Raw genomic sequence first — 24,527 nt, 5'->3', positions numbered from 1 at the left:
GATGGAGGGGAACGCTGATTCATTTACCCTTTTTGTTGCCTCCGTGCCAATGATAAAGCTACATCAATGTCAGGCACTTATTGATATAGACTCCTGCCATGTCAGCACCCATCAAAAACAACTCAAATCCTTTCAGCACTTTGGCTTTATCGGCACGATTGATAGGTATCAAATGAGAATGAAAGATGGTGAGTGAGTTTTTTCTTCCCCCTAGAGGCTGTTTATAAAGAGACTAGACAGAAATTACAGGCAGTTTTATTCCCACAGCACTCCTGCCATTTTTCTTGGGAATTTGGAAGGTTTAAGAGACTCTATGATTGCAGATGTACCACAAGGACCAGGATTTAACATATGCCTATCGCAACAGCAACAAAAATGTCTATTCCATCCCCACTGCACACACAAGGTGGAAAGGAAGAAAGGGCATATTCTTTTCCTGATCGAGGTGCATTGTTTTATCTCTGGGTAATTCCATACTCATTAACTTTCCTCTTAACTTGATGCAAAAACGTTAATATAAATCCCAATCCTTGCATTTGCTCTGCTTTGCACGAAGCTGCTTGGAAGCGGTGGATAGCTTCTCCCCTAACAGTCCCCCTGCAAAGCAGGCCAGCTCGCCTGATTAGAAGGCAGTGCTAGGCACAGCTTCAGCGACCTGCGAGAGACAGACACAGGAACTACACAGCTGGCACAGGCAGATAAAGGGGAGAGACAATCAGGTGAACTTCGGAAAGCGTGGATCAATCGCCCAAGGCTATGAGCATAAATGCAGTAACACTCCAGACAAAAAGTCAGCCTTGTATGTGGGGAGCTTTCCGGAGTTCTCCTTCGTCTGATAGCAGAGCACCCCAGCTTAAGGGGAAATGAGCAAGAACCCAGCCTGTTCCTTTTACACGCTTGGCTCCATGCACACACCAAGCCTGTGTGGAATAAATGAAAACCACAGGTCTCGCTTCTCCACTGCTCAGCTGCCTGCAGAGTTATTTACACCTCCGAGTGCAAAGTGGGTACGAAAGGCTGTCCAATCAGATCCTCGGGCACACTCCCCACTGCTGCCCTATAGGGAGGAGGTGGTGAAAAAAGGTCCGACAGCTCCCCAGGACCATGCAGGAGAGGAGAAGAAGAGAGGTCAGAGGGATTCTGCCACCAGGGCCATGTATGATGCTGATATAGGGGGTGGGGGGAAGAGACACCCCTGCTGAGATGACAGGGTGGGAAAGAAGAGATCTCTTATCATTCACTGGTTCTGGACTACACAGGGGCTGAGCTGAGAAAGGGCTGGGTAGTTTGGAGCAAGAGAAAGAGACAATTCTTCTCTCAGGCAGCTAGCACCTCTGGGAGGATTAGTAAGGAGCTGTGCTGATGATCTCCAGTGCACAGCCCTCGAACAGAGGCATGGCCCCTTGTGCCTGCCAGCCCCCGGCTCTGTGCAAGCCAACAGGAGGCTGGGCACCACAGCCCCCGAGACCACATTGGTCCAGCTTGCTTTCTATTGACCATCACTCTCACCTTCCAGTGCCCAAGCGCTACCACAGTCAGATCTGCTGTAGGTGACAGGGCAGAGCCACCATCCCACCCAGCAAACACCTAGGGTCGCATGCCCTGGGTTGGGAGCCAGGAGACCAAGGGATCTAGTTTCACTGCTCCTACTGACTGGAGTCGGTATTTCTGTGCCACTGTATAGCACCATAAATATGACACCCTCTTAAGTTAGGATGAGAACCCTGGGATAATGGTAACTGGAATGGTAAATGATAATGATAAATGGTAAATGATAATGGTAAATGGAATGAATGTATATTGCCAAACATGGAATGTAGAAGTGAGTTGGGATGTTGTGTTAATATTTGCATGATTGTTGTGCTTTTAATGCTGTCATTTTGGTTAATGAAACTGGGTGGGGCAGTTGATGGTAGAAGACTGAGCAGGAGGTGGGAGATGAACCAAAAGAAATCTGATGAGGTTCAATAAGGATAAGTGCAGGGTCCTGCACTTAGGACGGAAGAACCCAATGCACCGCTACAGACTAGGGACCGAATGGCTAGGCAGCAGTTCTGCGGAAAAGGACCTAGGGGTGACAGTGGACGAGAAGCTGGATATGAGTCAGCAGTGTGCCCTTGTTGCCAAGAAGGCCAATGGCATTTTGGGATGTATAAGTAGGGGCATAGCGAGCAGATCGAGGGACGTGATCGTCCCCCTCTATTCGACATTGGTGAGGCCTCATCTGGAGTACTGTGTCCAGTTTTGGGCCCCACACTACCAGAAGGACGTGGATAAATTGGAGAGAGTCCAGCGAAGAGCAACAAAAATGATTAGGGGTCTGGAACACATGACTTATGAGGAGAGGCTGAGGGAACTGGGATTGTTTAGTCTGCAGAAGAGAAGAATGAGGGGGAATTTGATAGCTGCTTTCAACTACCTGAGAGGTGGTTCCAGAGAGGATGGTTCTAGACTATTCTCAGTGGTAGAAGAGGACAGGACAAGGAGTAATGGTCTCAAGTTGCAGTGGGGGAGGTTTAGGTTGGATATTAGGAAACATTTTTTCACTAGGAGGGTGGTGAAACACTGGAATGCGTTACCTAGGGAGGTGGTAGAATCTCCTTCCTTAGAAGTTTTTAAGGTCAGGCTTGACAAAGCCCTGGCTGGGATGATTTAATTGGGGAATGGTCCTGCTTTGAGCAGGGGGTTGGACTAGATGACCTCTTGAGGTCCCTTCCAACCCTGATATTCTATGATTCTATGATTTTGCCCTTGTGCCGGGGTGGAAGGTTCTATCTGTGCAGGCTCCAGGAAAGGTCAGAACCTGATTTGATAAATGCATCTTTCCAGGCAACAAGCCTCATTCTCAAAGGTGTGACACTGGCACTTCCTGGGGGCCTGGATGCCTCAGTGCACTGCTACAGAGCCTATCACCTGTAGGCCACTACAAGCTCTTGCCCAGCAGAGGCCTGATGGCCCCTATGTGGGATGAGTTTGTGGGTGTTAATTCCAGCTCCCACAGCACAAACTCAGCATCACACTTTTCACTGACGGTCAAACTCAGCAGAGAGGCCAAAAACTGCATGGGCCATGGAGACTGTTACCCCAAGAGAGAACGTCCTCAAAGCCTCCAGCCCAAAGTTCACGCCTGGTGGTAAGGCAATGTCTGCGGGAAGCTTGTCCAGCTTTTAAACCAGGACTTCATTGACCAGGGCTGTTAAGCTGACCTTTCAAGAGCACTAAACCTGCACATTTATTACGCTGAAGTTTATGGTTATATATAAATTATTTTTAAAAACGTAAATTCACTCATTAAATAATTTGCATAAAATATCACACATAGAGCCTGTAACAGGGCAGCCACCCTCAGGCCCCTCCAAAACAGTCTTGGATGTCTCGATTGTCAACACCTCTGTGAGTTTGTACTGATGTGATCTCCGCCAAGCCGCCGTCACAATCCCCGTGCAGCACTTCCACCTGCAGTGTCCTTCAGTCCTCAGCACTTCCTTCAGGGAGAAGGAGAGGAAAAGGAAGCCATCTCACCAGCCAGAGAGCTGGCTGCCCCTGAGCTCCGCTAGCCCTCTCTCCTTCCCTTTGCACATCCTTCCTGAGCTTCTGAACGACATTCTCTGGGAGTCTGTGGGGGAGCTAGTTAATGCCTAGCTACGACTACGCTGCAGTGTAAGACCAAGGTTGACAGAACTCGAGTCGAGTTTGTCAACCTAGAGCTTGAGCATCTACACTCATCTCTAACCCCAGGTTAGGAATTGTTGCAACCCAGGTCCCAAACTGGGACTCCAGCATCTAAACTGCATTTTGCAGGCCGGAGTCCAACCAGACTTCCTAGCACCCTCCCAAAATGGGGCTGCGCTAGCCCTGTGCTTGTGGTGCAATGTGGGAAAACTCGACCATCCAGAGGACAAAGAAAGTTGGCCCCTGGGATACTTTTGGCAGACTCCCAGAGCACGAGTTCAGCGGGGCTGCATCTACACTGAAAAGCAACAGGACTTGAACCCCGGGTCCCAGCTTGACTCGGGCTCGGATCCTCCACTCCTGGGTGGTCCTGGGACCCTGGGTACGAGCCCTGGGTCAGAACAATTTATGTGTTGGTGGATGGGGTGGGATTAGGCTTGAGGCTGAGTTCAAACCCTGGGTTTAAACTGCAGTGTAGACATACCCTAAGTGACCAGCATGCTGGGTCAGTGGCTGGCTTTCAGTGCTCTCTCACCATACTGCTCAAAATCAGGCAGCTGTTCTTTTCTGGGTTCCAAATCTCTAAAAAAGGTTTATTTTACAGAAACAAAGTGCTTGATGAAATTCAAAGAACAAACCAATAAACCCAACAACTTTTGTATTTGTGACAAGTTTTATATCTAGGGTTGGCGTTCGGGGCCAGATCCTCATCCACGCAAAGACTCCCCTTGACTCCCACAGCTTTTGGATTGGGTTCCAAGTTGCGTCGGTGGGAAGCAGACTGGTTGAAACAGATTGCTGCTTTGAAAACCGTTGTGTGTGTGTCACAAACATGGCTGCCAAGTCCACAGCAGGGTGAGTAGGCAGCCCAGAAATTGCTCAGGCTGTGAAATGTGTAAGAGATGAATGACGGTTCCAGCAGTGCACTGCCTGGGCTCCAGAGCAGAGTTAATAAAAAACAACTCCAGTGAATGTCAGTTTATGACAGAATGGCTTGTCCCTTAAATGAAGGGTCCTTTCTCTTTCCCTGTTAAAAAGCTCAGTAGAGGTAAATGGTGCTGAAACAGAGCTGCTGGCTGCGGGGGGTGCTTTTGTTCAGCTAATCTTTGCCTTTAGGAAGGGAGAGGGTAACATGCTTGTGGGTGGAGGAATGACAAATGGTAACTAAAGAAAGTGTCATTGGCTTGCTGGAATATGGCTGTTGTGCGACCGGTGGGAGCTGGCTTGGAAGGCAGCAGCATGGGTCCAAGTGGGCCAGATTTAAGCTGGCAGTGGTGTATAGTTTACACTGCTCCTGAGATTTGTAGCTGCCCAGAATGGACTGGAATCCCGTTACTCCTTTTAAAACTATTATCAACCATAGTGTGTTATCGAGAGCTCATCGTTCTTATGTCCACGTTGCATTTCCTCACTACAGTATGTTACACTGATAGGGTGAGATCACAGGTGGCTTTAAATCAAGATTTGAGGACTTCACTAACTCAGCCAGAGGCAGGGGCCTATTACAGGAGTGGGTGGGTGAGGTTCTGTGGCCTGCAAAGTACAAGAGGTCAGATTAGATGATCACGGTGGCCCCTTCTGGCCTTAAAGTCTCTGAGTCTATGATACGCTAATAACTGAATCCGAAGAGCCAGAGGAAATGATGGAAAAGCCAGGGACGTGATCTACCGAACCAAACAACATCATTATAAGGAAAGCGGGGGAAATCTTGTTGAATGTACAAAACTGCAAGTTTATGCTGAACCCTAAGGATCAACTCCCCCAAATGTGGCTACTACGGCATATAGCTGGGGGAGGGATTAAGGAGCCTTTCCTCTCCCCCTTGCATAACCCAGGTAAGAACAGGTCAGGACCCCAGTCCTGCACTCAGAGGGAGCTCACGGGTTATTCTGTACCTGCTCCCCCAGGTACATGTGGCACCGGGGACAGGGTGGGAGGCGGACTATGATCTGAAGCTATGGTGTAATGCCACTGACTTTCATGGGATATGTTCTGATTTACAGCAGTTTGAAATCAGCTTCAGGCTCCAAATCTCTTATACACAATGGGAGATGTATCTCAGGGTACCCGGTTCATCCAGCCTCTACTTCCCTGAGACATTTCTTCCTAGCTGGTTTGGTGTCTCCTTATGACACACACTTAAACCTTCACTCCTCTTTATAGAAGGTCACTCAGCAAGTTCTAGCCCCCAAAACGTAGTCTCCCCACAATCCCTCCAGCTGTAGCTGACACACAACCTTCTCCAAGACACATCTGGCTTTTCCCCAGTCATTTTTAAAAACCTGCCAAAAGATGCAAGGACTTGTCATCCCAGAGTTACTGGCAGCAGTCATTGTGAAAGACAAGGGTGTAAGTACCAAAGCAGTTTGGTTGCTAGGTGCCGAGGTGCAGAATTACAAACCCATTGGCATCACTAATTTCAAGGTCCCAGGGCTCTCTGTAATCTTGATCACTGCACGGGCCACAAAATACCAGAGACATTTTCCAGTGTCCCAGGTCAGCAAGGTCGTCTCCAGTAGGTCTACTCATGAGCTTAAAGGTAGGCACATGGTCTAGTGCCTTCCTGAACCAGGGCCCTAACTCCTCCTGGTGAGAGGGCCGATGGGATCTGTACCACCTGGTTTGGCTGTTGGGATGGGAGCTTAGGAGGTCTAGTTCACAGTTCACTGAAGTCAACGGAAGCTGAGGGAAGTCCGCACCTTGCCAGACTGGGCAGCTAGTGAGGATACCGGGATGAAAAGCGCTCTTTGGCGCTCTACGTTAGTGGAGTCAATGTCGGAGCAGTAACGAGAGATACGGAGGGGATTTGCTAGTGTGGAGTTGCCCCGAAATCAGCCCGTCCTGTCCCTTATTATGAACAGCCAAAACACCAAACTGTAGAGAGGATATAAAGTTGTCACCTTCTTCTGTGTTACTAAGTGAAAAGCTGAACTGCAGGTTACCATGGATACAGTGTGTGTGGTGAATGCTATGGGGTCCCATTCTGGTCTCATTTACACAGGTGTCACTTCGCTGCTGTAAAATGAGTGCTACACAGGTGTGAGAGAGAGGTAATTCAGGCCCAGGGATTGCATCTTTCTTGCTCCTTCATTCTGGCTTTGTTTCATCAGTGGAGCGGCTCTGCTTACCCAGGACGAAGAGCTTTCGGCCAAGCGCCATCTGTTTTATTTGGAAAGACTAGCTACAGCAGCTGATCTAGCCTCCCACAGCCCTTGTGCTCTGACCACATTGCTGCCAGCTATTGGGCCCAGCCCTTGGGCAGCTATGCAAGATGGCAGGACACCTGACACTGTCTCCGCTTGCCTGCTCTCTATACCTTTTGGGGAAGTTCTCTGGCCTGTGTTACACAGGAGGTCAGGCTAGATAATCACTATGGTCCCTTCTGGCCTTGGAATCTATGAATCCAACTCTTATTAAAATGGTATCTATAACGGACAGCTTATTGCCACTCTGAGAGGTGAAAATAAGTCATGACTGAGAAATTCTGCCTCCATTCTTCTTAGGGACAACAATCTCCCTAGTTTAGTGTCTTTATTTGGTGGAGGGAACAGGATGAAACCGATCTTGGGCACACGGATCAAAGAGATTCCTCAATTACACAGAGCAGAACTGCATGTTACAGAGAATACAGAATCTACTCAGAGAGGAAGTCACCCTGAACCTCGTTCTCCCCATGAGGAAGGCGTTGATTGGGAATGTGAAGGTAAGCAATAGGGGGAAGCTTAGTGCTATTTAAATTCCATGGAATAAGGAAGACTTCACAGAACCCAGGAGTACGAAGTGTTCCTACCCCTCTGGCCCCTTCCCATGGCTTTCTCCACAGAGAACTGCCTGTAAAAAAGGGCAATGAGCAAACAATCTATTGGGTTTGGGGTAGAGGAAGCAGCTGCAAACAAAATGCTGTCAGAGCTGGTTTAATTTAACATCTACATCCATGCTTAGACTTGGGAGGGTTCGATTTTTATTAGTAAATGTTCGTAAATGTTGATTTCACCGTACACCCAAACCAATGAAGAAATATTTCCATCAATAATAATCAAAATCCACTGTTAGGCAAAGTATGAAAAGTGCTGCTTGAGAACTTATTAGAGTTTGAGGTATGGATATTTATGTTGTAGATGTGGACGTGAGATGTTGACAATTTGTGTTTTAATGGCTATAAAGCTTTAACTTTTTAAATCACAGAGTCTTCTGTCATTAAATAATTATTGTCTGACCATCCTCCCTCCCCACATAATTTCTCAAAACTGTGAACATTTATATGGATACAAATAGAAAAAAATGCTTAAAAACAATAGTGTTGTGCAAGTGGGAAAATGTAAATAGATAAAAAATGAAAAAAAATTGTAAAATAAACATTGATATTATCCATCATCATTATAAAATATAAAAGCTGAATTCTGCCGAGCCTGTCCATGCGCAAGGACTCTGGGACTAATGTTTCCAGTATTGAAGAGTGCACATAAATAATACAAAGTGACAGAGAGGTTAGAAATATAGAAAGGAAATAACAGCTCTCCCTGGAAAAAATACAAGCGAAGGCATCTGGAGAAACTACACAGAAACAGAGATGAAGTGAGAGGGATATACATGCAAAATAGCTATGCTGAAAAGGACATAGGGGAGAGAGAGTGCCTAGTAAGTAATTAGATATGAGCTTGCAATGTGATATAATAGCACAGAAAAGTCATTGTAATATTAGACAGTACCATTTCACAGGTTGGGGATACACAAAAGGCCTTGCTTGCCTTTGTGCAGCTGCAGTTGGAATAAATAATAATAATCCTACAATTATAAATAAGCAACAACAGCTGTTTCTAGAGCACAGGCAAGAGTGCAGCTAGAACACTGCCTCTAGCTCTTTGGGGCACTCTAGTATTCAAAGGACATGGAGTATGCAAACAGGGAGTCCAGAGAAAGGCAACACACACAATGCTGGAGAGATTGATTTATAAGGAAAGATTAAAAGTGGTCAACATCTTCTAAAATGGCTGCTGATTTTAGGATGCTGGCTCTATTTTTGGGTGCCCAACATAAGAACGAGCCCTTTGCAGATCTGCTTTTACTTCAGTTGGAAGTGTGGGAGCTTAGCACTATTGCAATTCACTCTGGGACATCTTGAAGCATTGTGGTATGCCAACAAAAGTAGTTAACAGCATCAAGGCTTTCTATCAAGGTGCAGCATGTGAAAGTAAATGCAGGCCTGAGTGAATGGTTCAACACAGACACTTGTGTCCAGTGACGATGTGTTCTCTTCACCTCCACTGTTTGGCATTGCCATTGACTTCATTATGAGACAAAATGTAGAAGGATACAACGCAGCTATTGCATAGCTCACAGCAATACACTAACTATAAGATCTAGATTTTGCTGATGACATAGCTTTTCTAAGTGGCAGCTCAACCAAAGTTCAAGCAAAGACCGAAAAACTATCCAGTACTCCAAAACAGATGGGATTAATAATCAGTCATGAAAAAAAACCCAAATCTAATGAGAAGCCTGGCAGTGCCCAACTCAAGCATTACTTTAGAAGGCAAAGCAACACAAGAAGTGAGTCAATTCACATAACCTGGCAGTAATGCACAAGCCAATGGGGCTGTCCAGAAGGAAATATTGGCACAAACTGGCAAGTTGGCAGCTGCATTCATCAGCTTACACAGGAATTGGTCACCAGAAATCTATAATTTGCAGACCAAACTACGACTCTTCAACTCAAATATTATTTCCATCTTAGCATATGGATGTGAAAACTGGAAATCCACCAAAGGGACAGATGACATCTCAATGCCTGTGACAGCAACTGCTCCAGAACAATACTAGGTATTATACTGAATGAATATATAACAAGTGCCAATACTTGTCAGAGTTCAAACCCCCTTATATCTGAAGTTATCCAGAAAAGAAGATGGAACTATCTGGGAGGTGTGCTAAGAATGAAGCCAGAGCATCTGCCATGGCAGTTGTATTATTGGGCAGCTGAAGGAACATACAAGGGGGCCAACTGAACGAATCCCTCCATTGAACAGTACTCAGAGAAGGAAAACTTATTCATAGATTGCAAGGCCAGAAAGGGAGCCTTTGTAATCATCTTTGATGCCCTCCTGTAGAACACAGGCCAGAGAACTTTCCCCAAACAATTCCTAGAGCAGATCTTTTTTTAAAAGCACCCAACAGCTTATGGCTCTTAACAATGTAGAGGGCATGCAAATAGTGGCCCAGGATATACACTGGGATGGTGGAGCCTTGTTCATACTCTAGGCATTATCTGACAGCATGGGAAGGACTAAGATTCAGAGCCTCTGAAATCAGGCCCAAAGTGTCTCCAGTTGGACACCCAAAAGGTGACTATGTGTGGGGATATGGGGTCTAAATGGTTCAAACACCCAGGAGGAAGAAAGAAGAGATATTTAGAGCAGTCTAATTAGACAGAAGCAGGAATAATAGGAACAAAGAAAAAATTGGGCTGAATATCTGGAAACTGTATGATCTTTCAGACTGAACATCGGGTACCCATGAGAACTGTTATAAGGACTATATCTGGAATGATTTAATGCTCACCTAGACAAAGGTCTCAAGGATATGCTATTGCATACAATTATGTCTTGACGCTGTAGGGATAGATTACATGACAATTTCAGTTTTTCCAGCCACAATTTCTGTGCTTCCATGAAAATTTAGTCAGGAGAGTAGGCTGTATTTTCTTAACAATAAGGGTTGGGTAATTTTCCCAAGGGAAGATAGACAAATCACCCCACAATACTCTGTAAGTGACAATTCTTCACTGGCAAAGGAATGTAATGGATTACTGAATATGTCTCTTACATCTCTTAATTTGCTGATTCCATTAAGTTCCCTGGTTCCTGTTCTTGACACACGCTCAAATAGTCTTTTATTTTTCATTTAAAAAACCCAGTGAAGACAAGCTGATTTAATAACTTTTCTGCTTAATTGAAACACTCCTTGTTTAACACATTTTTGAATAAGTCAGCATAATAAAACTCTCTGCAGAGACTTAACCCTTTAGCAGGTGCAAAATCCCTTTGCCCTACTCAATGTATAATACAGCAGCTTTAGAAGTTAGCTCGGATATTTTAACACGTTCTAGACCCTGGGCCTAATTCTGCTTTTTGATACTGCCATTCAACCCCACTCATGTTAATGTATGTCTAACTGAGGGATGAGTTTATCCTGTTCTTTAGATCTGAAATTCAGAGAGTGGTTCTAGGCAATGCACCCATACGTTCCACTTAGACTTTATAAATGTTTGTTCTTCTCTCTCCTCAACTCTCCTCGTTCCTCGATTTCCAAAATAATTGATGATGATGATGTAATTTATGTGTAGCATAGTATAACATTTTAAAGCTTCAGATTAATTGCTGTACTTAAAGCATCTTGTTGGAATAGCGATTTGTAGTGCACAGTAGACGTTGCTCAGCAATATTTGTCTACCTTAAGGTACTCTGACTCAAACAGTTGGGTCTTTTTAAATGGATTTTTCCCACCAGCACTGAACTAGTTTTCTGGTTGCCTGTTTTTCCTACGATATATTTAAGCTGCATCTGCTATGGCTATTGTGATGCAAAGTGCTTGCTTTTATGAAAATCAGCTTGTAAATTTTGAAGGATAATTCTTTAGCTGTTACCACACAGGTAGAATGGGTTATGTCCTTTAACCATGTGCTTTCTTCCAGGGCATAAGAACTAATGTAGTCTTATTGCATCTAAGGGTTGTATAAAACCATCCAAAGTTATTTGTAATCTGATGGAAAGGTGTTTCATTTATTTGAAAGTCTGAAGGCATCTAAATGAGAAATGAACATTTTAATTTTCAATGGTACATTCTCTGAAAGACAGGAAATATTCCGACTCCATAAGGTAGACTGCACACTGTGTTATGTAGATGGAGAGTACAATAGTCAGATAACCAGGGATGGCAAACATCTTCTTTATACCTGACAAAAATATTATGAATCCGTGGAAGAGGTCTGAATAACAGCAGGCAATGTGGTCCGCAGATAGGGTGCTGGATTGGAACACGAGAGACTTGAGCTCTATTCCTGTTCTGCCACTAATGTGCCGAGTGTCTCTGTCTCCCCTCCCAACATGGGCCTGTCTTGTCACTTTAGACTGTACACTCTTTGAGGCTCGGCCTGTCATTTATTGTGTTTGTACAGCACCAAGCACAATGGGGCCCTGATCTCTCAGTGATACTACCATATAAATGATAATTCATAACTAGCACATCATTATTTTGTACTTCTGTGCAGAGACACCACAATATTTCCAACTCTTATGTGACATGGGTTTTCTTTGAATTACAGCATGCATCTCTGGAATAGCCTGTGAATTTCCATTCACATCATGACTTGTAAGTGCATTCGCCGTGGGGGACTGCCTGACATGCCTGTCAAAAGATATCCTGCTGGGAATGAAGTCAGCTTGTGTGATTATCCTTACTCCATGTATTATGTTCCAGAGGCCTGGAGGAGATGGCCGAGCACAGGGTTATTCCTCAGTATTATGTATCGGAGAAAGGGCACCCAACTCAATGCCTTTTAAATTGAGGGGGCATCAGGGGAGACTCTACTGTTCCCAGAGTCCCAGGATCTTGGAAAGTCATGTAAACTTGGCAGGGAGCCCATTGAATTTGATGAATAAAGCCAGCTCCAGGCTCAACTAACTCTAATAGGCAGATAGCATCTTTTTTTAAAAAAAATCTTTCTTCTTAATTGAGTAGAGTCCTGTTAAGCCTGGAATTGATCCCATCAACTCCCAGTCTTAAGACACACAGATAAATCACAGCTCTAATGGTCAGCCATTGATATTTGTTTTTCCTTAAGACACAGACATATAGCTATTACTGAGTAGAGAAGCAGAAGGCTATCAATCATTTGCTGAATAAATTAGAGGCCCTACCTCTCCCTCACCCCAGTATGCTAATAATTAAAGCACAGCCCATAACTCAGGGAATGTCTGCAGAATTCTCCTTTAGAGGAACACACAGCATTACAATCTTGCTAAGGAGGGAGCTAATTCATGGCCAGAAGTGACATTTGTCAAATCGTAGTTCTGTCAACTTTAAACTGAGAAGAGGGGCTCAGGTGTCTGTTCCCCACAATATGTTGTATTCTCTATCATTAGGTAGGATATTTCAGGTAGCCAGGTGAGGATATAAGGAGTTGTTGATGGTATACCCAAAACTGTAAAAATTATAAGCTGCTAATTCAAATCCTAAGGAGTTTCCTGGTCCTGCTTGCTGGGTAGGAGGCTCTCCAGGGAAGTGTGGAATCAGAGGAGTCAGTCTGTCGAAGGCCAGCCTAGAGTAGGGTGGAGTGACTTGTCTCTTTTGGTTTTTAGGGAGCAGCTTGCATTGTCTCTCTCTGGTTTAGGGTTCTTGTGTGTTAACATTCTAAATTCTAAGAAATGAAGCAGTGTTACACTGCAACCTTCCAGCAAGTGCATTTTATTTTTAATCTAACTTTTCTGTGTGTGTGCCATGAACATAACACCTGCCAACCCTAGCTTTCCTCCATAAGGACCAGGCTGAATCTCTGTGCTTCCAGGAGATCTGGGACCTCACTCTTCCTATTACCCTGAGTGCATGCAGTGGGGAAAGGGAGTCACATCTCTCCCCAGTGTTCTGGGTCAGAGTATGGGGAGTAAGCTGCATACAAGGGTACTAGCAGCATTTTGCCTGCTGCCCGTGAACATTCTGCTGCCCCGAGGCAATGCTTCTCCGTACCGCTCCCTTGCTAGAGGCTGTGCCTTAAAGGCACAGGGTAACCAGATGGAATCTGGCATTCCCTTCTGATTCACATGTTCTGAAAAGTTATGCGTTGCCCACAAAATTATTCCGCACCAAACGCTCCCTTGTATTTTATCCTGAATCCTATTTAACACATTGGGCTTGCTTCTCTGGAATCACGTGAAGCCATCAGACCAATTCCCTTTCACACTGCAGGCTAAACTTAGACTGTAATGATCTATGAAGCAGAGAGAGGCCAGCAAGCTGCCCTTCTAGGTTAGAGTCAACAAAACAGAGCTGACTTTACCATGGCAGCAGCGGTGTTTTGGCAGTAGCCAAATAAAAAATGAACAAGACTCTACAGCCATGAAAACGGACTAGTTAACATACAAGAGAGACTAACATGATGTGAACCAGTGCTGCCTAGTGGATAGGGCACTGGACTGGAACTCAGGAGATCTGGATTCTATTCCCAACTTGGCCGCTGGGTGAGTTTGGGCAAATCACTTCCACTCTCTGTGCTTCAGTTTCCCCGTCTGCAACATGTTGATAATGCTACAGATCTCCTTTATAGAGCAGTTTGAGATCTAGTGAAGAAAAGCTCTACATAAGATATTAAGGTACTATTATCTAAGACTCCATTATACTTATATGGCCCCATTATTGGGGTATCTGAGCCCCTTTAATGTATTTACCCTCATAATACCCCTGTGAGGTAATGATCCCAGAGTTGCAGATGAGGAATGGAGAGACAGAGTGGGGAAGGGATTTGCCCTTGGCCACATGGGAAGTCTGTGCAGAGCAAGGACCTGAACTCCAGTCTCATGGTCCCATACTAGTGCCTTAATCACTGAGGCATCCTTCTTCCTCAATTAAACTCTAGTAGGATTCATTTTCCTTTTATGCCTGGTATACTTTTCCAGCTCCTGAGGGCCTTACTCTGTTTTTATTTCGCCCTTATGGTTATTCAGTGAGAGCTGCCCTAGTAAAGACTGAGTGAAAACTGAACAAAGTCCTCAGAACCCATCCCTTTGTTAGTTGACTTATTTGGGGTCAGATATGTACCATACAATAACCACTTCACTGACATCTTTATTAGGAATAGGGCTGGACTCTGCACTTAGCAACACCATTCAAGGGGCAGAAAAAGTCTAAAATGCTTTTCCCCTCTCAAACCTCCTCATTTTGTTCCAAGCTGTTAGCTGCTGTCCAGATCCCCATCCAAGTTATCCACATTTCCCAGACATGACCTCTCACCTCTATGACATGGCATATTTATCATCTCCGGACAGGTGACAACCAGACAAACACACATTCTTTTGGTAAATCCAAACAATTCCAGACCGTCTACAAAAAACTAAACTTGATCAGCAGAACTGTGTTCTTCTGTTAAACATTTGCATTGAATATTCCCATTCTTCAGGCTAAAATCAGACCTTTGATTCGTCTTTAGCTGGCCAATCCCAGGCAGTCACTGAAGTCATGTAAAGCCAAATTCTGCTCTTCATTGCATGGCAGCAAGTCCCATGGAAGCCAATGGGAACTTTATCCATGTATCTGGCAGCACACTCTCCCCCTTTATCCTCAACCTATCCAGTTCTGCCCAGTTGCACTCTGTCACAACAAGTGTGCTACATGAGTGTTAAAAGAGCTGCAGGTCCCTTTTTTCAATTTTGCATGGCTTTTGTCATTCGTAAGAGAGCCTTAATGCATATTTGAAGTCAGTGCTTTTAAATTCTCTTTAGAAAAATCATAAAAATGAGAGCAGACAAAGGAGCAATGTTGGAAAAATATTCAGAAGTTCCTGGGATACCATAAGAGCATTTGCGGTTACATCTCCGTAGTTATGGCAGCAGCTCTGAACTGTTCTATCGGACTCTCTTGATAGAGTTTGTATGGAAGATGCTGAATGCAAAACAGAGCCCTAGCCCTGCAATTGGACCTGTGTGGACAGAACCCTGCATCCATGCAGAGCTCCACTGAAGCTGATGGGACTCCCTATACATCTAATTGCAGAAACAGGGCCTAATATGCTCAATACAAAATAGCACTGCAATGAGTAGTTAACATAAAAGATACCACCATTGGGGAAAAAAAAAGAACAACGTCCAGTGTCATTGCTTGATGTGACAAACTCCTTCAGACCCAATACAATGTCAATGCAGTCATTATGATTCTTACATTACATTGGCAACATACCGGATCCATTAGTCACTTGGACAGTATTCCGTGTCAGAGGAACCAGTGCTATTCGATCGTAACATTATCACTATGGGCTGGTGGCTCAATAAACCTGCTGTGAGAAGTAGCTACGGCACATGCACTGTAGCAGACTTGAAAATGAAGCTGAATTGTTTAATAAAGACCTACTAAATGCATCATTGGCCGGCCTACAGCTTGCAGAATGTATGCTTTTAAAAAAAGTATGAGCAAATGTTTAGTCACAAGAAGCAAAACAAAGACAAAAACTGGATTTTTCGCTAAAACGATCTTTGAACCATGATTCACTTATCCCTATAGAGAGAGAGACTATCATGAGGTACTCCCTTTTAAAGAATAATAATTGAAACTGGGCTAATAACTTGTTTTACAATCTCAGCTACAATGTTAGAAATAGCACACCTAGTCCTTCTCTCCAGAGTATCCATCTCCAGTACAGATGGGCAAACCTGTTCAGATAATATAAGAACCAACTCAACCTTTCGCCTGTGTGTGCATCAAACCTAAGCAGACGTCTCAACCCTACAAGCCGTGAGCACACTGAGAAGCAGTTACAGACATAGGTAGTTCTACCATCATCAACGGGATGATTCTCGTGAGTAAAAGTCCTTTTGGAGTGAGTAAGGGTTACACCATCTGGCTCAAAGCAAGTGATGCCACTGAAGTCAATGGGGCTAACCGTGGACCGCTTGGCCCTAACAGGAGTGTGCCATGTGGCAAGGAAGGTGTAAGGAACTTCTCCTTCCTTGCGCAGCCTGAAACAGAGCCAGGCCGAATTCCAAGCAGTGACCTATAGGAGCACCCAGGCTGCCATTGGGGAAGGGAGAGAGGCATAGTTCTGCCCCCATGCACTGGCCAGAGGGGCTGACTGGCTGCATAGGGGGCAGTAAGCCACACCCCCAAAAGAGCTCTGTCAGCATCACAGGGATCTAGAGAGGCAGAAAGCCCCAGCAAGGCAGATCCCTCCTGCTACTCCCCACCAGCCACACTGCCAAGCTAGGCCTCCAGAGCACAGTCAGACCCCACATGAGCAAAGATGCAGCATCGAGCTCTCTGTCATCATGGGTTTGGATGCAGCATCCACAACCAGCCTTTTGAAGTTCACCGCTCCCTGTTCTTCATCTCATTTGGCAGCTGGTCACACTATGGGCCAGCCACAGCCATGGGATACTCATGCTCAGCTCCCGCTGAAAGTTAATAGGAGTGACACACAAACAACTTGGGGCAGAGTTACATGTTCTATGATTGGAATCGCCTTCAGACAGCAACCTCACCGAATGTTTATCTCTTCCCAGCAACAAAGCAATATTGTATTAATCATGCAGCCCAGGGATGAGCAGTGCCTACCTTGACTTCCACATGTGCCATCAAGACTGCAAAGTTGGTGAGGTGATTACAGGAACATGTGGTGTGTGTCTTGTTTGTGGTCAGAAGCCGACACCCTTGCTTTGACCAATACCCTGTCATCGTGTGTTTTGAATAGTTCCAGAATGAACAGTTAGGGTTGAAAATTTCTTCTGACTGCTGCAGAAAGAAATGAAATAAATGCAATAAAAATTCTAATGGCTTCTGAGACTTCTAAATGCACTCTCTTTCCCCAGAGTCACTCTGTAACTCTTACCCTTTAATTTCATATAAACAATCAGCAACGGTTTATATGTCAAGTATTGCACATGCCGGAGAAAGTTAGATTGTTGCTGCTCTCTTTGTTACTGCCAACTTAGTTCTTTGTTCTTGATTAATTTCAACCACAGACTAAATTCAACTCTTCAGAACCAGATTGCTTCATTTGCATTGCAGAGCAGAGAAATTAATTGCTTTAAGCAATCAACTTTTGAAATTACAGTACTTGGCTAATGGAGGGCTAACTGTCCTCTTTCACTGAAATCCTGTTCCCTCTAATATCCCCTGCCACCAGGATAAAATAATATTTTGGACTATTTTAATATATTGGTAACTTTTAATTATGGAATGGCATGCGTTAGCAATTGAATGATGGGGCTTCTACATAATAGAGACCCTGATTAGGACAATGTAAAAGAGACATTATCTATAAAACATTAGATACAAAGTAACAAACACATAACTCAAAATTTAATCCAAGGCTACTGAGTGCTTGAGGTGCCCAAACTTGAGAACTTTTTCTGTGTTAGCTTTAGAAATAAAATTAAAATCTCTTTAAATTTGTGGTTTCCAGATGCCCCCGCCCTCCAGTACCTTGATGTGCTTGACTGTAAACACCACAGGATCAGCTAGATAAACCTTATTGCTGAACTCTTTGTTTATTGCTGCTGTAATGACGGGGGAGTTGACTATGACAGAGTGATTGGTTGACATGGCCTCTGTTCCCAACTTCATGCTGGCGTTCTCCGTGGAGAGATAGTGACCCAGGTTGTTATACAGCACAAAAGCCACCCTGATTTCACCTACAAAGTGCAGAGAGGAGTTAGAGATCAGACCAGTCCAACCCAAAAGTTGTGTTAAAAGATAACAACTGTCCCTTCCAAGCAAAATGTTCTGTTAGCTATGACTTCCTCCCTCTTGTCTGCTCTGCCGAAACAAAGAGCTGTGTACACTTTGGGAACGGTCCAGCCTACGTTGCTAAAGGGATAATGTATCATTGGCTCGCTCTGTGAATGCAACAAAAAGTCAGGAGTTAAAAGCATTGAGGCCTGGCGCAGAAAACTCAACTTCCACTGTCACTGCAAATACCTGAACTCCATGTGGCCCATCAAGTTGTCCAAGGGGGGGAGAGCTGTTTATTCAATATTCCTCTCTGTGAGCAAGTGGGCAGGAAGAAGGTGAAGGGAGATGGGGAATTGGAAGGGACTCCAGCTTCTGGCACACGCGGGAATAACCTGCTCCATGGAAAAGAGGTGAAGTAGCTTACTCCTCTCAGAGCAGGGAGGAGTTGGGTGTCTACAAATGACCCTTTGCTGTCTGCTCTGCTCCTTGGGCAGTGCCACTCCCATCCTTGGGACACACTGTAAGTGACAAGCTAAGCCACAGGGAGCAACCTAACACTATTTCCATTCAAGACTGTGGGGTGAGGGAGTAGGGGGGCCGGGAGCGGGTCAGAAATTATCCATAAACCATCAGCAACAAAAGAGAAAAAAGAAACAATAGAAAAAATTGTGAAATGTTTGTTATCACTAAAAACATTTTTCAACCAGGTTTTCTCCCTTTCCATATAATTCCATTGTGAGGGATGTTGCCTAAAACCCACACTACCAGCAAACTGGTTCCTAACTGAAGCGATACACTTTATTGCTTTTTTTCCCCATCATTGCACAGACCCTAAAATAAAGACGGCAGTGAGTTAATTTTCCTTTATGATTATTAGTATTATTAAAAACAAAAAAGTCTCTCCATTCCTGGATTGGGCCGTCATGATGGTACATTTCCCAGCTTGTGTGATTTCAAGGCAGACTATCACAATGACCTAATAACATGAGGATGACAATTGCCATGGAGAACAAAGTCTGATTGAAGACTTGAGGGAAAATTCCGCAGTGGGGCAATACTCCTCAGCACTTATACTGCATTTTTCACCAGTCGATCTCAAAGCACTTCACAAAGCAGGTCAGTATCATTATTCCCATTTTAAAGGTCGGGAAGAGCCAAGAATAAAATCCAGGTGCCCTACACCCCCATCCAGTGATCTGTCCTCTAGGCCATGCAGTAATGACAATGAGGTATTTGCACCTGATTGTGCCAGCGGAGAAGATAGGTAGCCCTGAAATGGCAGTACAATATGGTGATCTTATTTGAAGATTATTTATTGTAACTAAAGTAAACTTTACAAAAATTGAAATGCCCCTTCTATATTAATTGTCTAGTTATTTTTCCAATGTCCTGTGCTCTGGGGAGACTTCAGGATGAACAGAAGTGCCTAAAGATGAGAGACAGATATTACTGGTTCCAAATGTATTTCATAGCTTTAGGCCAGATCCTCAGCTGGGGTAAACTGAGGCAGTTCCGCTGACAATAACAGAACTATATCGATCGACGCCAGATAAGGATCTAGCCCTTTGGTGAATCCCTTTGTTACCACTTCCAAAGTGGAGCTAACAATAGCAGACAAACTTCTGATATATCTGCCACACGGTAAACCAGCTGGTGGTATCAACTACCCTTCTCAACAGTTATCACTGTCTTCGCAACAGCAAAGCACAGTGCCATTTTGCCTTTTCGGAGCTACTCCTGTCTGCCGGGGGAAAAAATTGCCAAGTACTTTAAAGAGCAAATCTGGTTTTCTGAAAGAATATAAAATGTTCTCACAGTCCTGGGCTGTAACATCTGAGTGCAAGTCTATTCTGGTCACCAGGCTTAGCAGCATGTAATGCGGATTTCTCCTCTGTCTTCCAAAGCTTTTATAAAGAGTTTCTCTTTCCCTACAGAGTTCTAAAGTCCACTCACACATGGTGAAATACTAGCCCTGCTGAAGTCCATTGAAGTTCGGCCATTGACTTCAACAGGCCCAGGATTTCACCCAATTAAATATTCTCTTTTAATCCTACAATTTCGGAGATAATCTAGATGCCACCGAAATGGCAAAACTCCCACTGATCTCTGCAAGACCAAGACTCAGAGTCTTCAGGATTCTTAATAGTTTAACCTCGGTTACCTAGCTTTATATTATCCTACTGCTTTATATTTTGCTTATTTTGCAATGATTAAAGTACTATAACATTTACAAACACACATGCAGGCTAATGTTTAAAAGCAACCCCCACAGAATACATGATCATTACAGAACAATAAAATAAATGAGCAGAGTATTTACTTTAATGGATCTCATAAACAGAAATTTGTCAAGCCCTATAGTACAAACAGAGCCTGGCACTTCACGGTTTGGGTTACGATGGATCTATACAGATAGATCAACAAATGCGTCTGCTCAAATTACTGAAGTAGAAATGAACAACTTGGTAGCTTAAAGACAGTTTCCATCTAACATCATCTTTAATTTATAGCATATCAAGAGGCTCATAAGCTTTAGAGATAGACACACTGAGGATTTAGATTCATAACTTTTAATCATCTCTTTTTGGTGTGTTGGCTTTTCGTGTTGTTATCATTTACTGGGCTTCCCTTCCCCTCATTCCCCCGCCATCTTTCAAATGTTTGTACAGTGCAGTACTTCAAAACAGTTTTTCAAATCAGTCTTTTACCCTATGTAAGTTTCTCACCATAGGCAACAGATGCTAACTACCACTGAGGCTCGGCATCATTCCCCATTGGCCCACTTGCAGCATGATTTACAAAACCAGTGCACATTTACAGACCCTGGACACTTCCAAAGATTGACAGTCACTTGGCAGTAAAAGAGATTTCCAATCAGCTGATTTAGCATGCAGTCAAGGGCATGGGACAGTTCATTAATATTAAATATGTCTGGTGCACAACAGGTTTATAGATGCTCAAAAGTAAAAAAAGAAAGAAATAAAACTGACTATTAGAGAAGCTCCAATCAAAGTAACAGAAAAGATCTGTAAGGTATTAGGACATCACAGAGTCGGGAAGAAAATGTAGTTACTATTGTAACATTAATCCGTTTGCACTAAAGCAAGATTTACAAGGCACCTTATGAAAGAACTCCAAGCGACTGATTATCAATATACCCACACAAGTGCAGTGCTACTAGACTTGGCCTGGTCAGTTTTCTACAAGAGCCACTCCTGTTTCTGCTGCTGCACAGGGTTTGCTTGCATTGCTTCTAAGCAGAGGAAACAAATCTGAGGGCTGCAGAATGAATCACTAGATCTCGGCTTGCAATTCAAACACATAGATGTAGCGTTGAGTCTCTGGCAATCGGATAAGGCCTGGCTGGCCACTAAGGGAACATCTATATGGCAGGGAGCAGACCACAGCAGCGACTCTCAGAGCCTTGGTCTACAGACTCGAGTGCTACAGTGCTAAAAATAGCCATTGTAGCTGTTCCGGCTCAGGGTCTGTAGGCTAGGGCAAGGGGTGGGCTTAACGCCCAAGCTCTTGCCTGAGTGTCTACACAGTTATTTTTAGCGCCTTATGGTATGAGCCTCACAAGCCGGAGTTTGTAGACCTGGGGTCTGAGACTTGCTGCTGCTTGCTGTGTGAATGTACCCTCAGAAAAACTGCATCTGGCTTTGTAGGTTATTTGCCTTCCTCGGATATTAATAAGAACGAGCCAGGAGAGAAGGGGGATTTAAAAATGTGCACATCAGCGAAATAAGTTAAGGTCCCACTTTATATCAAGGGTACATTCATTAAGGGTTTATACAGAGTTAACAAATGCTTAATAGATATTGTAATGAACAGTTAATCACTTGTTATAGAATCCAACAGGCGAATAGGTTACTTCTCACTGTTGCGAGTTTAGTTGATTTATTTGTATTATCAGAATGCCTAAAGTCCTAGTCATGGACCAGGGACTGTACAAATGCAGAACAAAAAGAGTTTGCTATGCCAAAGAGTTTGCTGTAGCTCTACTTATACGACAAGCTCTTTGGAGCAGGGACTATCTTTTGGAACTGGCTTGTACAGCGCCTAGCACCATGGGGTCCTGGTCCATGACTAGGGCTCCTAGGTGCTACTGCAATCATCATCATCATCAACAACACCTTTTACTGATATTGTAACTATCTATAATACCTTCAGCAGATGTTCTTATAATGACGACAACTTCTACAGCTCATGTCTGCAACATGCTTATAAGAGTTATTCATTACTTATTCACCCTTTACAGGCTACTTTTAAAGGTAACCAAGTGGTGACCCAAATCAAAAGATGTGAAAGGACTCATAATTCAGCACCCACCATTTCGACCATTTTGTTTCAACGTATTTGCCGACAGCTGGATGGCGCTTCCGTGGCCCAAGTTCTGTGGAAATTTCAGGTCTTCCAAATTCCCATCGGTGCTTAGCCTTGCAACTTCCAGTTCTGTTAGCAAGAGAGAAGTGAGCTACTGAATTGTAACACAGAGAAAAAAATCACAATTTAAAAATAATTATATACAGCTAAGTTACAAAACTGTTTTCCAAATAAAATGCAAACACTAGAATCCATGTACAGTGTTTCATGCTAGACTCTGCTTTGGACTTCTACTTATTTTTGCCCTGAAGAAGGTTTAAACATAATTTTAAAATAGCAAATAAAATGTAGTCTCTGTAGCAGACAAAGACAACCAGTTAATGTAAACAAGCAAACAAGCACCCAAGAATATAAAAGACAACAATTAACATGAAAATCTGAAAATGTTGGTAGTTTGCCACTGGCTCTTGGTATGTTCTGTAGATTTTATCGACACTCGGCATCTGCATTCAAAGAAATGAAAAGAAAGGCTGTTCTCATTTTACGTGAGCACTGCAGGAGGCCTGGCACTTTCCATCTCCCTTGTTTTTTAATTAAAACCAACCGTCAGCTAAATAAAGACAAAAACTTGAATTCAATTGAATATATTTGTATTAAGTAAGATCAAGGATCAGAGCCTTGTAAGCTGGTGCCCTCATGGATATAACAGATGTAGATTATGGCTGGGATTTCCAAAAGAGAGGAATGTAAGTGTCCAAGTTCCGCTGAAATGCAATGGGAGTTGGGTGCCTAACTCCTTTAGGCTCTGTTGAAAAAATGTAGTCCACGCTCTTTAGGGCAGGGTCTGTCTCTTTGTTGTATGTTTGTACATATACCACAGTGGGCCCCTGGCCTGTAGGCACTAGTGAAACACAAATAATAGATAATCATAATACACCTAACCACACACAAGTAGACTCAGCGAAAATGCTTATAAAGTATTTTACCCCCATAGAATAGAGCAACTAAGAGTCAAAACCTGCAGTTCTCACTCAGACCTTAGTCAGCCAAATCTCTAAGATCCTAGGGACTGTCTTTTAATGTTATGCAGCCAACACAGAAGCTTAGCAAATAATGACTCATAACAATAAAGGGAGTTTTGTTTGGGAAGGACTTGAGGCTTTGGCTGTACAAGAGGGGTTCTGTACCTGCTAAAATGTAATTTCTCCAGGGCAGTGCACTGAATCAGCCGGCAACTTTCATTCTGTTTCACTATAAATCACTAGATAAGAGTTTACTATCGATGAAGTCCTGCTATACGAGAGTTCACGATCAATGGAGCCCTGCTATACCAGAGTTCACTATCAATGGAGCCCTGCTATACCCGAGTTCACTATCAATGGAGCCCTGCTATACCCGAGTTCACTATCAATGGAGCCCTTCTATACCAGAGTTCACTATAAATGGAGTCTTGCTATTCTCAAGTTCCCTATCAATGGAGCCCTGCTATACCAGAGTTCACTATCAATGGAGCCCTGCTATACCAGAGTTCACTATCAATGGGTTCCACTGCCGAATCTGTCCATCCAGCTATTGCTCTTCCACTGCTTACAAAACTGACATCTTTAAATCCTACTGGCTAAAAGGGAAGCCTTGTCTATGGGCCATCAATACAGTTACACCCCACAAAAATTGCAACTAATTTATTCATGGCTGGATCCCTCTGATAGGGCCAAATCTTGAGAAAGTGCTGAGTGCCGGCAACTCCTAGATTTTACCATTAGTAAAGAGCGACAGGGAAGAATCCACATTATTGAAGGGAAGGTTTGGAAAGTTGCACTCGAGGGGAAGCAGACACCACCATTCAACCCCCATGTTTTATTCCATAGTTGTTGGTGACAGAGGGACACTCAAACAAGAGAGGAAGAGTCATCTACGTAACACGTACGGAGAGAGGTTGAATTTCATTTAGACTAAGTGAGCTGTACTACATTAGAACTAGAGGGTGAAATCCTGGTCCCCCATTGGCGTGAATGGGACCAGGGCTTCACTCAGGATTCCAAGCCCGTTTCCACTTCTTTTCCTCTCCCTGGCCACCTTTGGTGTTTCCAGTTGCTCCA

General features: G+C 43.9%; 1 protein-coding gene across 35 annotated transcripts in view; it reads right to left on the bottom strand.

Annotated features, from left to right (window-relative positions):
- ADGRL3 (adhesion G protein-coupled receptor L3) overlaps positions 1-24,527 on the bottom strand; it is an 804,652-nt gene that overhangs the window by 122,626 nt on the left and 657,499 nt on the right. For 33 of the 35 annotated variants that reach the window (XM_074950298.1, XM_074950299.1, XM_074950303.1 and 30 more), the window contains 3 exons: positions 22,435-22,557; positions 17,854-18,062; positions 16,984-17,160 (listed from right to left, as the gene is read on the bottom strand). In XM_074950298.1, coding sequence (XP_074806399.1) covers positions 16,984-17,160; positions 17,854-18,062; positions 22,435-22,557 — 509 coding nt within the window. The remainder of the gene's footprint in view (positions 1-16,983; positions 17,161-17,853; positions 18,063-22,434; positions 22,558-24,527) is intronic. The other 2 variants (XM_074950276.1, XM_074950282.1) reach the window with 1 other exon arrangement.

Source organism: Natator depressus, chromosome 4, assembly GCF_965152275.1.
Source record: "Natator depressus isolate rNatDep1 chromosome 4, rNatDep2.hap1, whole genome shotgun sequence".
Lineage (NCBI taxonomy): Eukaryota > Metazoa > Chordata > Testudines > Cheloniidae > Natator > Natator depressus.
This window is presented reverse-complemented; position numbering and strand designations above follow the sequence as displayed.